The sequence below is a fragment of the Etheostoma spectabile genome, chromosome 15 (assembly GCF_008692095.1).
Source record: "Etheostoma spectabile isolate EspeVRDwgs_2016 chromosome 15, UIUC_Espe_1.0, whole genome shotgun sequence".
Lineage (NCBI taxonomy): Eukaryota > Metazoa > Chordata > Actinopteri > Perciformes > Percidae > Etheostoma > Etheostoma spectabile.
This window is the reverse complement of record NC_045747.1, coordinates 3,632,809-3,647,606: the sequence shown is the minus strand read 5'-3', so window position 1 is coordinate 3,647,606 and position 14,798 is coordinate 3,632,809. Positions and strand designations below refer to the sequence as shown.

The following is a 14,798-nucleotide window of genomic DNA, read 5'->3' as shown; positions in this document are numbered from 1 at the left end:
ATTTCTAGCCACTGGGGGACCATAGGCAGACTAGGGGAACTTATATTAATGTTGACATTTTCATGCCTGGCCTGCCATGGGAAGTGATGGACTGGTTGCAACATTCTGCTTCTGCTATCCCAACAGGTTATAGTAGGGATACAGACTTGACATCAATTGTGAAAAAATTATCATAACAACATACACTTTAACTGTCAATCTAGTATGATGGACACCTATCGGACATTAACCCTTACGGAAACTACAAATTCAAATAAACACATCTGGGACACGTGTGGTGGTTGATAAAGGGGGAACTGAGTTCATCTGTAAGGGAGTGAGAGGATACGTCAGACAAATAAAATGTTGGCTCCAATGGTCTAGAAACCATACCTGCAATCACTGCAACTTCTAACAATATCCCATTTAATGATATTCTCTCTTCTTTCTGAAAGGTCTAATGGCTGACAAAAAGGATTGGCCTATTGAGGAGGAAGAGGATGACAGAAACCTAAATTACATTGCTCCGGTCCAGAAGAGTTTGGAGGAGATCCGGCAACTGGACAAAGATGACGAGAGTCTCGTAAAGTACAAGCAGACCCTGCTGGGGAGGGAAACACTGACGTCAGGTGTGTGTGTGTGTGTGCGTGTGCGCGTGTGTGTGCGCGTGTGTGCGCGTGTGTGCATGTGTGTGTGTTTACTGTTTACCTGAAGTGATAGAAGAGCTGGTAATTCGTATGGAAGTAAATCTGTTTCATTGGATTTTGAAATTACAAAAGCACTGGATATTCATGCATTGGAATTATTATCTGAATTTGTTGCCTCTAGAGTTTACTCTTAAATTTTTCAACAACTTCACCTTTAAGGTCATAAATTCAAATCCAAATTTAGATGCAACATAAATGAATTAAATTCAATGTGGCTGCTTCCATGGCGATTCTAGAATCGATTGCTTTTCCTTGGGTTCCCAGATGTTAACACTGAATTTGAAATGCTACATTTTGCAGCTGTATTTGGCCTGTTGAATTTGAGCAAGTTGAAAATGTAGTAGTTGAATAAACATTGTATTTTGCATCTGAATTTGTTATTTTGAATTTTTGATTTTGAATTTATGAACTTTGAAAAATAAAGGTAAAAATTAGGTGTTGAAAATATGTGCATGAGGCAGAAAAAAATCAGATACATAATTTCAGTGCATTAATATTAAGTGCTAGAAATTCAATGGCTTTTAATTTCTGAATCCGATAAAACAGATTTACTTCCATAGATTCACCCTATTACCCTGTGTTACTGCACCTTTAATAATACCATTCACTCATTATAACGACTTGGTGCATAGTTCCTCGCAGTCATCAACTTCTGATCAAACACATCCACCCACACACACACACACACACACACACACACACACACACACACACACACACACACACACACACACACACACTGGAACAGATCTGCTTACCTCAGCATCTCTAATCCAGTAGCCGGGCCATGACAGCTAGCTCTGACTCCCCCACCGCTGTAACTCAACACCCCCTTATCTACATCTTACTACCGTTGAATACTTTGGGAAAGGCTGTAACGAGAGAAAGGAAAAGCAGAGAGAAGCAGAGAGGGGCAAATGCCCCTCATCTTTTTATCTGTCCATATTGAATCCTAATGGCCCAGTGCTCATATCGAGCGGTTAATTTTACAATGACTGAAATGTTTATGGACTTTGATATTTCTAACATGTAAAATTTCAGTAGTATCATGGGATTTTAATACTTTTTAGCAATTTTAGCGGCGCTAAAATGGCATTTTAATTATTTTTCTGCAGACATTCAACGTTCCCAGAGGATAAATCCTACACCAATAACTTTGATGATCTTGAGTTTTCCTGTGGCACCACCATGCAATGTCAGTTTGCTCAATAGCCTACTTCGATTTATGACCAAATATCTACAAAACTAATGACATTCCCAACAGTCTCAACTGCAGTTAGCATTTAGGGCTAATTAGCAAATAGTAGCATGCTAACAGTGTTATTTTAAACTCAATGAACTACTAAGTACAAAGCTGCTAGCATGGCTGTAGATTTTTGCTTTGTCCCCCAGATCTTTTAAATCACTGTTTCTGAATGTTTTGCAAGACCATAAAATAAGGAAAAAGTTTCAGCACGTAACCTCACATAAAAACACAACTTGTCATTTACATTTCTGTTTGTATATGGATTAAACAAACAATATATAATGTGTTATATAACGCGTTCGACGTGCACCCTGTAACACTCGCCGATCAACATGTGTTTACAATGTGTTCACAATGTGTTTACTTATAAATTGGTTGTTTCATTGGACAAACAATATTTTCGCTGTCCGCTCTAATTTAGGTCCGTCTGAATATTTTTTCCCACGCACAAATCTTCCAGAGAGGTGTGTTCTAAGCATTCATAAGAACCCCCCCAAAATTGCTTTTTTTAAATAAATTCCAAGCTAATAAATTAAAGAGCAAATGAAAAAAACAATAAATCTACATAACCAGACTGTTTTTCCTCACCAGACCCCACGGCCTGTAATGTCCAGGTGACCAGACTGACCCTGATGTGTGACACGGCTCCTCAACCAATCACCATGAACCTGACAGGTACGCAAATCCTTTCACCACTCTTCTGCCTAATCTACGTTATCCAGCATTGTTTTTCTCCCTAAACCCTGCTTGTGGATGTGGTATGGTGCTGCTGCTATACCCTCACACCCAATATGGTGACCTCATGTGCCCTGGAGCAAGGCATCTCACCCCACGTGCTGCCTTTCATGTGCAGAAAGACTGCATTAGGTGTGTCTATGGACGAGAGAGGAGAGACAGCTAAGTGTTTGCTTAGTTGGCAGTATTGACATCTTACCCTGGGGGCAGGGGAAAGCGACTTTCACTTTCAGGGAAGGGGACTGAGGTGGGTTTAAGTTTGTGTGTGTGTGTGTGTGTGTGTGTGTGTGTGTGTGTGTGCGGGGTGCATGGTAATCAGGTGGCTGCAAAGGGATTATGTTAGTCCCTTCTGCAAGGATCAATGGTCCTTATAGTGTTATTAATGATATGTTTTATGATGCGGGATCATTACCAATGATGCAGCATGCTAACATGTTAAACTAAGATGGTAAACATTATACCTGCTGTCATTGCATGTTAGCATGCAGACATTAGCATTTAGCTCAAAGCACAGCTGGACAGCCTCACAGAGCTGAACTTGATGTTGTTGGTCAGTGTGGGGCTCTTATTACAGTTACTACTTTATATATTGTTGGATAGTTTAATCTATAAGAATGCATAATTCTTTATGGGAGGATCATTTATTTTGGATTAATATTTTATTCTGAGGCAGACATATTGAAACTACAAAATGTGATTTCTTTATGGTACAAAACAAAATATATAAATAAAATATGCCATTTTTTGGCATATAGCTATTGTTACATTTGTCCCAAAGTGTGGCAATTTTTCATTAAATGTATTCCCTAATATTTGGGGATCTTCCGGCATACCCCCAGTGAGCTAAAGCTTTGTGTTAAGTGTGTGGATTTGCATGTGTGTGTGTGCACGCTACATCCTGATTTTACTGCATGTATGGTCAGATTTTTTGTTATCTGAGGATTTTCCTGTCTATCACATACATAATTGTACACACATGCACATTCATGCACAAAAAGACACAGATCAGAATCATAGACTGGTAATAGAAAAGGTCACCTGATTGCCAGCCAATACTGACTTTATACTATGCAGTTCCTATCCTACTATGCAGAGAGTATCTAGCAGCCTTTAATGTGCATGTTTCACTGTGTAAGGGAAGGTCTGCTGGATGGCACGAAATGGAAAGAGTAGGCTGTTCCTCCACACCAGACAGACCTAATGCTTCAGAGATCTGATCTCAATAGATGATGGAGGAAGCGAAAGGTGGATAGAAAATCAATTTAGTAATCTCGGTTTGGACTTTGGGAATACAAATTATACACAGAAAGAGTGAATAACAAGCTATGGGTGTGGAGTTTAAAGGGGCACTGCACTGATTATACACATGAAGTTCAGTGTACTTACTTCGAGGAGTACTAATCAGCCTCAGAAATCAGTTGTTTGTTTTCTGTGGCTCTGGAGGACCTTTGCCAAGTTTGCAAAGAGAATAATAATAATAATAATAATAATAATAATAATAATTTTGACTTATATAGCGCCTTTCACAAACCCAAGGACGCTTAACAAACAAAGGGGGGGGGGGGGGAACCCTGATGATGTCATTGTGATGTCATCATAGTCAGGATATCTTGGCCTCTGCAAACCAAACCTGACCCTTCTGCTTTTTTGAGACGGTCCTCTCCCTAGAAAAAAAACAACCTCATAGGTAATTTGTACAAGCAGCAATTACATCTCATATTTACGTTTATTGTTAGGCGGGGCCATCTAGTGGCTGTAGTAATCATGATGGGGGAGCAAAGCAGAAGATTAGTTCTGTATGAGGGTCTTTTTTTGGGAGACAGCTTGAAATGTCAATGTAAATATACTCATGGCTTGTGAACAGTCATGAAAATCTTGCCAGTCTTGCACAATTAATATGGGGCTTTTTTCACCAAATTTGCAGCATTATAGTAATTCATTTTGTGTTAAATCTAACAAAACGTGTTACTTATGAAAATAAAGAGCACTTGCCCATGAGCTTGTGAGAGCCCTTTGGGTTTCTGCTCTTTGTCCTAACAGGCAGACAAAACACCTTCAGTCCAATACGGGAAATGCTCTTTGACAGTCAGCACTGTATATGTTGTTTATCAAAGTCTTGTGTCCATTCAATTGCTGAACAAACTGAGGTCGTTCTCTTATTTTCCCTGAAAGCTGTTCAAATAAAGATTAGTTTTAATTTAGATGTGTGCGTGTGTTTGTGTTATAAAGCTAAAGAGAAAAAGAAAAATTGCAGTGTAAGAAAAAAGCATCTTTCATCATTAATCCATAGAATAAGCAGCAGGGTAATAATCGGTCCTGCTAGGTTATCATGTTGCAGTTAGACAGCCGAGACGGCATCAGGCTGGATGTGAAATGGACTTTCCGTCTGTGGCTGAATGCATTAGAGACCTCATTACACACTATACAGTAGGCAGTTACCAATGCAGCATTGTGCCCTGAGTGATAACACTACCCTGCATGTGTGTGTATGTGTTTAAGATAGAAAGAGAGCAGGAGGTGTGGCAAAATAGGGGGAGATACTTTGCGTCATAGTAAAGATGATTGCTATGCACTTTGAAAGTCTACCTGTTGAGGAAATAAGAGATGCTCACTCTTACTGCACACTTGACTGGTTGTCCATTAGAGACAGTATATTTCTGCCAGGGTTTTAGGTCCATGTCAACTTCTCAGTTTATAAGTGTTCCCTCGTGCACTCAGAAGGATCATCTGAGTCTTAGACAACAACAAAGGAATTTGCTTTGTTGGACAGTTACACTTCATAACATGTAATGTATGTTCACTGAAGCATTTACACATGTTTTTTACTTGATTAGGTAGCAATAAAACAGGATTTCAAGATCTTGAATAACACATTGTGTAGTTTTGTTGTATACTGTAATAATGTAAGAATCTATCCCAAAATCTAAAATATTTGATTGTGGTGAAGGATTACTTCTTTTTTTTGTCCATCATTGCGGAGAAACAAAGTGAATTGGTTAAAAAAAAACCTTTAGAAACACAAGCAACTTATTTTAAATCCATTACGGACCGACTTGCTGTACTTTCCTCTGGATTGAGGTCTTTTTAGTGATATTATAAGAGATCACTTCCTGTTTTACCCACAACTAAAGTGGTTTAGATCATTTTTCTAAACCGTTGGCTTGTTTGCAACGTGTCTGACCGCTCATATTTATCTGAATTTGTCACTTTAATCTTAACTTTACATGTCATCGCTACCTTTTTGTAGTAAACAATAGAATTCAATACTAGACAACTTCATTCAGATACTCAATAACTTACAGTTTCTGTCATTTCAGTTGTTGCTTGTGCTTAGATCAGTTGCCTGAAAAACCCTTTTTTCAGGCTAAGCTGGCATGTGGATTTTCCTGTGCATCCATGCGTGCATCCTTGCGCGCGCATGTGTGTTTGTGTGTGTGTGTGTGTGTGTGAGAGAGAGTTTAGAACAGGTAGACAGCTCTCCACACTGACCTATTTTCTCAGTCAGACGCTCCCGGGGGAGGCCAGCATCTTTTCTCTTTTCTTTTTCTCCTAAGACGAGGGGAAGGAGAGGAGAGGAGGAGGGAGAGGAGATTTACATACCACATTTTACAGAGGGAGATATACTGAATGAAAAGACACAGAGATGGAGATGGGAGAAATCTCCCAATTGTCAGCGACGGAAGTACAGCTTTATTGCTCGATGACATATGTAGATTCAATCTAATGGGGAGTTCTAAGTGTTTCTTGCGGTGGTATAAAGCTCCTCAACCACAGGAGGACATGTAGATTCTTAATTAAAGTTAAAGCATGACTGTCAACATAAGGGCAATATGTCGATTCTTGGAGGCTTTTTACTTACAGTGCAGTGCCTAATTGTGCCACAAGTGCATATATATTTAATATGGGTGACACCAATGGGAATCAAACTATGTACAGTGCACTTCTGAGGGAGCAATGTACTATATGCTCTGATTTGTGAGTGTGTGTGTGTGTGTGTGTTTGTTTGCTATCTGTAGGTCACTTCCTTTCTTTGCCTGACTGTCTTTTTCCTCTTTTCCTCAACACGCCACTGCTGTCTGTTCTTTATTCACCTCGTTCCTCTGTCTCTCCTTCCTCTCCTCTCCCCCTTCCTTTGTTTCTCCCTGTCAATTAGGAGGCACTCAGGACTGATGGTTGGGCTGAAATTGAGATATAAAGTGATTAGGCAGTGGATGCATTTCTGATTGCTATGTGCTTTTACAACACAAACCCATTCAACCCAACAGCACGACAAAGACAGTTTGTCCAAAGAACCCATCCTGGATTTAGTAACTCTAAATAACCAATATGGCAGAGTTGTACTAGGGTTATGAATACAGAAGGTAACACACGCTTAAGTATTTCTGAGACAAATTTTGTACACCACAAAGCAAACATTGTAGTGCATACTTCCAGCTGCTATGATATTAAACAGAACAAAAAATTACTATTGGCTTCCAAGATTGAAAAAAGTTCATGCTTTATTCTGTATTTTAAGTCAACTTAATTGAATTAACCATGACAGCTTTTGTTCCTCATTTTCTTTCTTTTTCTAATCTGTTGTGTTTTTATATCTATATAATATCTTAATTGAAGCTCAGCATGCCACACATTATCTATGTGCTTGGGAATTCAATAACCTACAGAAACCCCTAAGAGCTCAATACCCTAACTACTAAAGGGTCCCGAGATATGTCAGTCTAACCTTGGTTAATTAGGTACAATACAATAAATAGAGACATTTGGCAGGTGACTATAGCAGTAACATTTAATGCATTTAAAAGTGGATAAACTAGTTTAAAAGTCCCCAGCCGTTTAGGGTATTCAAGCTTCAACATATTTTGGCAGTAACTGCTGTCTTAAGCCCTTTTTGTAAGCAGACACACACAACAATGTTTTTATAGTATAATCAATTTCATTCCATACCCGTGGAGCTTTGCAAACCACACTAAAGCTCGTGCATTTAGATTGTCATTTTTCAAATACATTTTTAGGGGTGAAGATGAGCAATTTCTCCACATGTCCTAATACAATTCTGCTTTAATTACTGTGTGTGTAAATCAGCAGCAGTGTGATCACGTAGTGAGTCATTTTGAGTGTCGTGTTGACCATGGGCGATGTTTTCTTGTTGTTTGTGCAGATGACCTGGAGGCTCTAAAAAAGAAGATCTTCTCTCTAAAGGAAGGAGTGACGTACAGACTAAAGATTCATTTCAAGGTAAAATAGATAGATGCAGTCACAGAGGTATAATAAGGATGGAGAGATCACCGTCATCATAAAAACATAGATGGATTACTGTGTGTATGGTATGCTATGTATTTACTGTTAGTGATAAAGAGATAGAAGGAGAAAGACCGTGCTGAGGAAGCCACTATATGATCAAACCACAATATCAAACAAGACCATTATCATATTTACTGAGTATTTCATTTTACAATGCCAGGAAATATAATTGATACAATTGCAACTTCTTCTGACTATTGATTTTGAATAAGACTTCTAAAATTAGAAAGTCACTACTACTAATTTCTTTGCTAGTTTTGTTAGCCATGCTAGCGGATATGGATGACAATGTCAGGTGAGATATCTACGACTGAGATATCTCAACAGTGACTGGATGGATTGAGATAAAACGTTGTACTGATATTCTTGGTCCCCAGAGGATGAAGCCTACTTTGGTGATCCCCTGACTGTTTCTCCATTGCCACCAGCAGGTTGACATGTTTGGCTTTTACTGAAATATCTCAAGAAGTTTTAGATGGATTTCCATTAAAGCTATAATATGCAGGGTTATCCTAAAAAAACAATGTAAAGACTAATACAAAAAATAATCCATCTCAATCATCACTTATGACTCACGAGAAGTTACTGGTGGTTGTCTCTATCTGCAGGGGCCCTGACTTCTTTCTCTTATATCTTGCATAAACTTTTTTTGGTCTTTCTCTTGCTTCAACATTTCTGTTCTCTTATTGTTCTCTTCTTCCTTCCTCCCCACTTAGCACTCCTGTAAACACACAGCAGCTATTTCCCAGGCGGCATGTCCACTTTAAATAAATACAGGGGACGATGAAATATGCAGAGTACACAGGAGACAGAGTGTACCCATAGGCTAGAGGGGATGTTTACGGAACAATGATTACATTACAATTTATTAACTATTTCTACATTTACCCAGTTAGCCACATGAATAAGAAAAGTGCAACAAGTAGAACCCAGAAACTGCACTCACATCAACAATGGAAAATTCAGGAACTCAGGAACAAGATGAACACCAGATCATCTATTTCCTGAGAGGGATTCAGACTGTGGGAAGTATTCCTGTACTGATAGGACACAGATCTGACAAAAATAGAAATGTAGATACTGTGTTCTAATTGCACATACAATACAGTGATTGCTGAAATGAAGAAAAGGTATGGCTATGGAAATAAAAGAGTGACCATATCTGCTCTAATGTGAGGACACCTGCTGGACAAATAGCTCTACTACGTCTATTAATACAGCTTCACCCAGAACACAATGGCTCATTAGCCTGTGTGTGTGCATTTTGCCTGACATGCTGTCAATAAAATTAATTTTAAATATGTCAGTTTTTTGTCAGAAATTTAAAAACATGCAGTGAGTTTCACTCTAAAAGGTCATTTTGGTCCGGATAGATTGTAACCTACATTTACAACAACAACAAATATTCGCTTAAATTTGTCGAACTGACAGACTGTCCATTTTACACAAGATTAGCTTACTCATCACCCCGAGTATAGCTACCGTTGTATAATGTCCCCTGTGGCTCGGGAGGGACCTCTCTGATGATGTCATAGTGATGACATCAGTGTTATTTCAGTTTGGGTTTGAGATTAAAGTATTTAGCAGGAAGCCAGCTTTAATTCAATTCAATTCAGTTTTATTTCAAGTGCGATATCACCGTAAGACATGGTCTCAAACACTGTACAACAGGGAATTCAGTAAAAGTTAAGATTAAATACACAGAAATACCGGTAAAAGTGAAGTAGAAAGTGGTACAAGGGTAAAAATGAGAGATAAAGGGAGTCATAATAATAAGTACAAACTGAAGATGGAGGCTTGAAAGAAATAGGCATTGAGAAGCCAGGAGCGATGGATTAAAGGAAGCTGATGAGTTGCGTTGTGTTGTATGTAAATGTAGTAAACTAAAAGTCATAGAGGAATAATGAACCACATAACGGGCTGATAAATTCATGTATGGCACTCTGGGTTTATGCCAACTTTGGGGTGCCATTTTTCTCAGTAACTGACAGAAAGGTCTGTGACAAGATTTGGAGAATTGATGAAACTGTGTGTGTCTGCAGGTGAACAGAGAAATTGTTGCTGGCTTGCGGTACCATCAAGTGACCTCCAGAAAAGGAATGCAAGGTAAGAATTGAACAAATTCTGGTCTGGAGGGCTCTCTTTGGAGCCGCAAGCGGCTTTATAGAACTTTGTCTATTTATTTTTTACATTAGTTTGTAGTATTCCCCAAGTGTCCATTGTGTATCTTCCTGTAGTGAGCAAGGCGACGTACATGGTGGGAAGTTACGGCCCAAAGGAAGAGGAGTACGAGTTTCTCTGCCCGACTGATGAGGCGCCCAAAGGCCTGATGTCACGTGGCAACTATCAGGTCAAGTCCTGCTTCGTTGACGACGACAAGAACGCCTACTTGGAATGGGACTGGAACTTCAACATCACTAAGGACTGGAAGGAATAGATAAAGAGAGTGAGAGAGATGATGCTACTCTTCCCTTCTTTCACTCCTATTCTTCACCTTCCTCTTTTTTTTCCTCTTCCACCTTCCTCCATCTCGTCCTGTGAGAGCAGCCTTGCATTAGCCTAAAACAGGAAGCTCTACTTCTCTTTCCCTTCATCCCTATTCTTCTCTTCTAACTTTTCTTCCCTGTCTGGTAAATTCAGGTGTCCTAATTGGGACTTTACAAGAAAGTATCCCCCCTCTCTTTGCATTCTATCTCTGCATTTATATTCTTCTTCCAGATTCTTCTACATCTACATCCCATCCATTGGGATGACAAGTCTCCGTTTCCTTTTAGCTACATGCCTGCCCTGCCTCCATAAAGCAGCAGTGGCATCTTTACAAAAGGGAAGTCAGTTTGTCGTACAAAGGGCAATACATGCCTGAGAATCATCATGTCTTTAAGTTTTCTTCCATCAAAGTAATCCAGTGATAGTTGTCCAATCCATGGGTACACTGCAAACGGGAACTGTTAACAGCTAAATCAGCATATTTTGAACAGTGCCATAGGCTAAAAGAAATTAGGCTCAAGTTGTAGCTGTACACATAATCACTGAATCTGTTTCAACAATATACTTCCTATTTACATCCCCCAAGACGTTATGAGAGCATGATTATCCTCCAAATAGAGGTATGAATAATACATACAAATACTAATAAGAGGATTGACAATATCCAGTTGTCTCTGTTTTGTCCATCTTAGAATACATTAGGAAAAGATAGGAAGATGCAGTTGGAGATGCATTGATATTTCATCTGCTTTCTAATTTTACTGTTGTGTCCTTCTCCACATTTTTTGGCAATTAGAAATGTAACTGTAGGTGTCAGTTAGCTCATGTATTTTCTTTAGTTTTTTTTTTAGTTTAAGCATATATTTTCTGTTTTATGTCAAAGGGTTTTGAGTAATAGCATACATCATTCAACATCAATTCTACAGGAAGTAAAGGAATGTTTTAGCATCCTATAAAAAGATTTCCCTCTAATCATCCAAATATTGTCTTTTAAAATCAGTAATAAACTGGGATGAACAGATGGATCCTCTCTTCTCTCATAGTGCACAACGTGCATCTTTGACTTGTGTTTTGTCGAACTTAGACATGATGTATTTTAAGTTTGCTTTCAAAGCTTGGTTTTCTCGAGTCTTTGTGAAGCGTTTCGAAAGAGCAGACCAATTATTGACTGTAACTGAACTGTGCATATTTTAGAAAGAGATGCATGTACTATTCATTTGGTAAAAATTAACAAAATTTGCCCTTTCAAAACCTCTCTCATATACTAAGATGTGAATAAAAATCTGCTTTGAATAGTGTAAAAACATTTGAAGATAGTTGCTGAAAGATGGAGTACTGTCTGAGAAGTATATAAAGGGATGAATTAATACCCCATAAAAAAAATAAGAAATATCATTACTGTGTTAAGTCTTTGAATATGATATGAAAATCGTTGTGATCTAAGACTAACTGTAAATGTTGGCTTGTTGGGTGTTGCATGGTTTAGCAAGTTTCTCTCTTCCTTTTTTACGACTTTATTGTAAAACTGAATGTGTTTAAAAAAATAAAAAATAAAGATACTGACGCAATATCCAGATGTCAAAGGTTGCCATAAACTGCAGATAAAGTATGTACAGGGATATTTTTAAAGGCACAGACATATGAAAACACATGTCTGTGTTTAATTCCTCTGCCTGTAACAAACAAGTGCTCCATCCTCAAATATTGGTGTATCCTGTATCTTTTAATAAAGGCAATTCAAGCAACCAGTAAGATGTCTTTTTTTAAGTATTTGTCCTGTTTGCACATAAAACAATAGTAGCACATATTCACTTCTTTGCCATGTGTTGGATGAGAGCATTGATACCACTCTTAGCTTAGTTAGCATCGTTAAGAGGGGGAAAAAGTTTGGCTCTCTCTGAAGGGAACTCAATCCACCTACCAACATCTCTAAAGCTTAGCTAATTCGCCATTTTGCGCTTACGGAGAGACTATGCTACGGGATTTCAGGACGTTAAAAAAACACAGCAATGTGTAAATTCTGCAATGTAACACTAACCAACATCTATATTTTGTATCTGCACTTAGTAAGGAAGCATACAAAAGGAAAACTGAGTGTAAGCGGTGCTAGAGGAGCTAGCTAGCTAAAGTTATCAATCTGCCTCTGTACCAACACTCTTCCGAAATCTCTTCCTCCTCTCACCCAAAGGGATTTTGTGAATATTAGCTATACATATTAACTAGTTGTGTACTGTATGTTTTAGTTGTTTGGTCTGGTCTGGGCCTTGACTCGGTCTCGCCCTGCGGTTGTCAGGGACGTGCACAGGTAGTACCTTTTCCCAGATTAGAGCAATAGCCCCTCCAAATGTCTTTGCACGTCCCTGACCGTGGTCTTGGTGTTGTCTCTGTCTCAGCCCCTCAAAGTGTGGATCTTTTCTCAGTCTTGATACACTCTAGTCTTGGTATGACTTGGTCTTGGTTTGGTTTTTTTTTAATTACAACTGGTGTTTTTACACTTTGGTTTTCTACAGATTAAACAAGGAAGATATAAATGTTTATTAGTGAGCTTAACATGTGCTGTCAGGTGAATTTTGTTAGTTTTGGACAGAGCTAGCCTAGCTGTTTCCATCTTTATGCTAAGCTAGCCAGCTACTAACAATAGCTTCATGTTAATCGTCCAGACATAGTAGTATCAATCTCCTCAACTAACAAAATGTCCCTAATGAAAGCAAAGTGTATTCCCCAAAATGTGGAACTTTTCCTTAGAAAATGGAACAGGGAATTTCAGCTTTCCAGTAACTGAATAAAATTGTGCAATCTTTCATTTCTGTCTACAGATGATACTTAATGAATGAGTCCATTTAATAGATATTTTATGAACATACGGTATATTTTACTGTAACACATGATTCACTTGGTTTACACTGTACAAATTTAAGTAAAATGGTACACACAAAAATGACCTTGGTGACCATTGTGATATGCTTCATGCCATTTTTTGGGGATCTGGCAATCAAGAAATGTACAATAAATAGTTTTGTAAATCCTTTACCAAGGCTTGTAAAGAAAAAAATACACCCCACTGTAAACTAAATAAATTAAATTAAATTACTGTAACAAAATTACTGTAACACTTTTTCTCATTGTCTGAAACACTGTGGCATTAGCTGTGCCTTCTTAGTCCACAGTCAAATAACACTAAAGGCAGGGGTATATATTTTGATATATATATATATATATATATATATATATATCAAAATATATATATATATATATATATATATATATATATTCTTGAAACAGCACTTTCACATGTCTCTTTGTAGTTTATATTTATACAGACTATGTTGATACAAAATCCAGGATATTATTCAGTTTATCAAAATGACAAATTCTTCCAGAAAGAATGATACTAAACTATATAGAAGAAAAATATGTCTTACTTTCTTTATTGTTTAAATTAGGGGACAATCACTGAGCTGTATAAATAAAATAATATCAAATGAATTTGAAAATGGGGGGGGGGGGAGACATGCCCCCCCCCCCTCTGTCCCCAGTGGAAATTACAGCCTAGACTAAAGGTAATCTCATCATACACTTATTCTCACTTGATTTTCAATTTAAATTAAAGGAGTATGTGAAAAGTTTGAAATGTTTAGGGCAGGGTTGTCCAAAGTTTTTTTGGTGAGGGCCAATACAGAAAAATAAGCAAAGGCTCGGGCCACACACTAAAGGCGACATATTGACACATGATTACTGTGTGTATTTCTACGGACATTATACTCCGTCATCACAGCAACATCTTCATTGCAAATCAAACAACACACTTTCCGTTGATTTCTTTAAAGAAATAGTCTTTCCCACCGTGGTTGAAATTTTCTGCACTCACTTGCTACCTTTCGTTTCTTCGGCGCTGCCATTTCTGTGACTCGTGGTAAATTTTTTCTTTGCTATTTTGTTAATGGAAAAGCACCTTTTCCGTTACTGGCTCCATCTAGTGTTAAACTGAGACGTGAACAGAGTTGAGTTCAAGCGCCATGTGCGGGCCATATTCAACTATATTTTCAGAATTTGCTACGGGCCAATAAAAACTGACCGGCGGGCCGTAGTTGGCCCGCGGGCCGTAGTTTGGACACCCCTGGTTTAGGGGGTACAAGGAGACTGATTCAGCCTTAAAACATCTACCAGTCACCACTCAGCAAAATAACTGATACAAGGAAAAAGCAAAATCCTGCAAGTATTACTGTTGGAAAAATTATGATACATATTTTTTCTCTGAAAAAATATACTGTTTGCATAGGAATACCATATTATGCTGATCACTCTAAACAAGATAACCATGGAGCCATAGTCTGTCCTTGTGA

General features: G+C 38.2%; 1 protein-coding gene across 1 annotated transcript in view; it reads left to right on the top strand.

The window, feature by feature from the left end:
• The window catches only part of LOC116702335 (rho GDP-dissociation inhibitor 2), a 21,142-nt gene extending 8,939 nt beyond the window's left edge, over positions 1-12,203 (top strand). The window contains exons 2-6 of the mRNA XM_032536509.1: positions 435-608; positions 2,524-2,607; positions 7,826-7,902; positions 10,011-10,074; positions 10,206-12,203. Coding sequence (XP_032392400.1) covers positions 435-608; positions 2,524-2,607; positions 7,826-7,902; positions 10,011-10,074; positions 10,206-10,405 — 599 coding nt within the window. The 3' untranslated portion in view covers positions 10,406-12,203. The remainder of the gene's footprint in view (positions 1-434; positions 609-2,523; positions 2,608-7,825; positions 7,903-10,010; positions 10,075-10,205) is intronic.
• Positions 12,204-14,798: the final 2,595 nt, after the last annotated feature.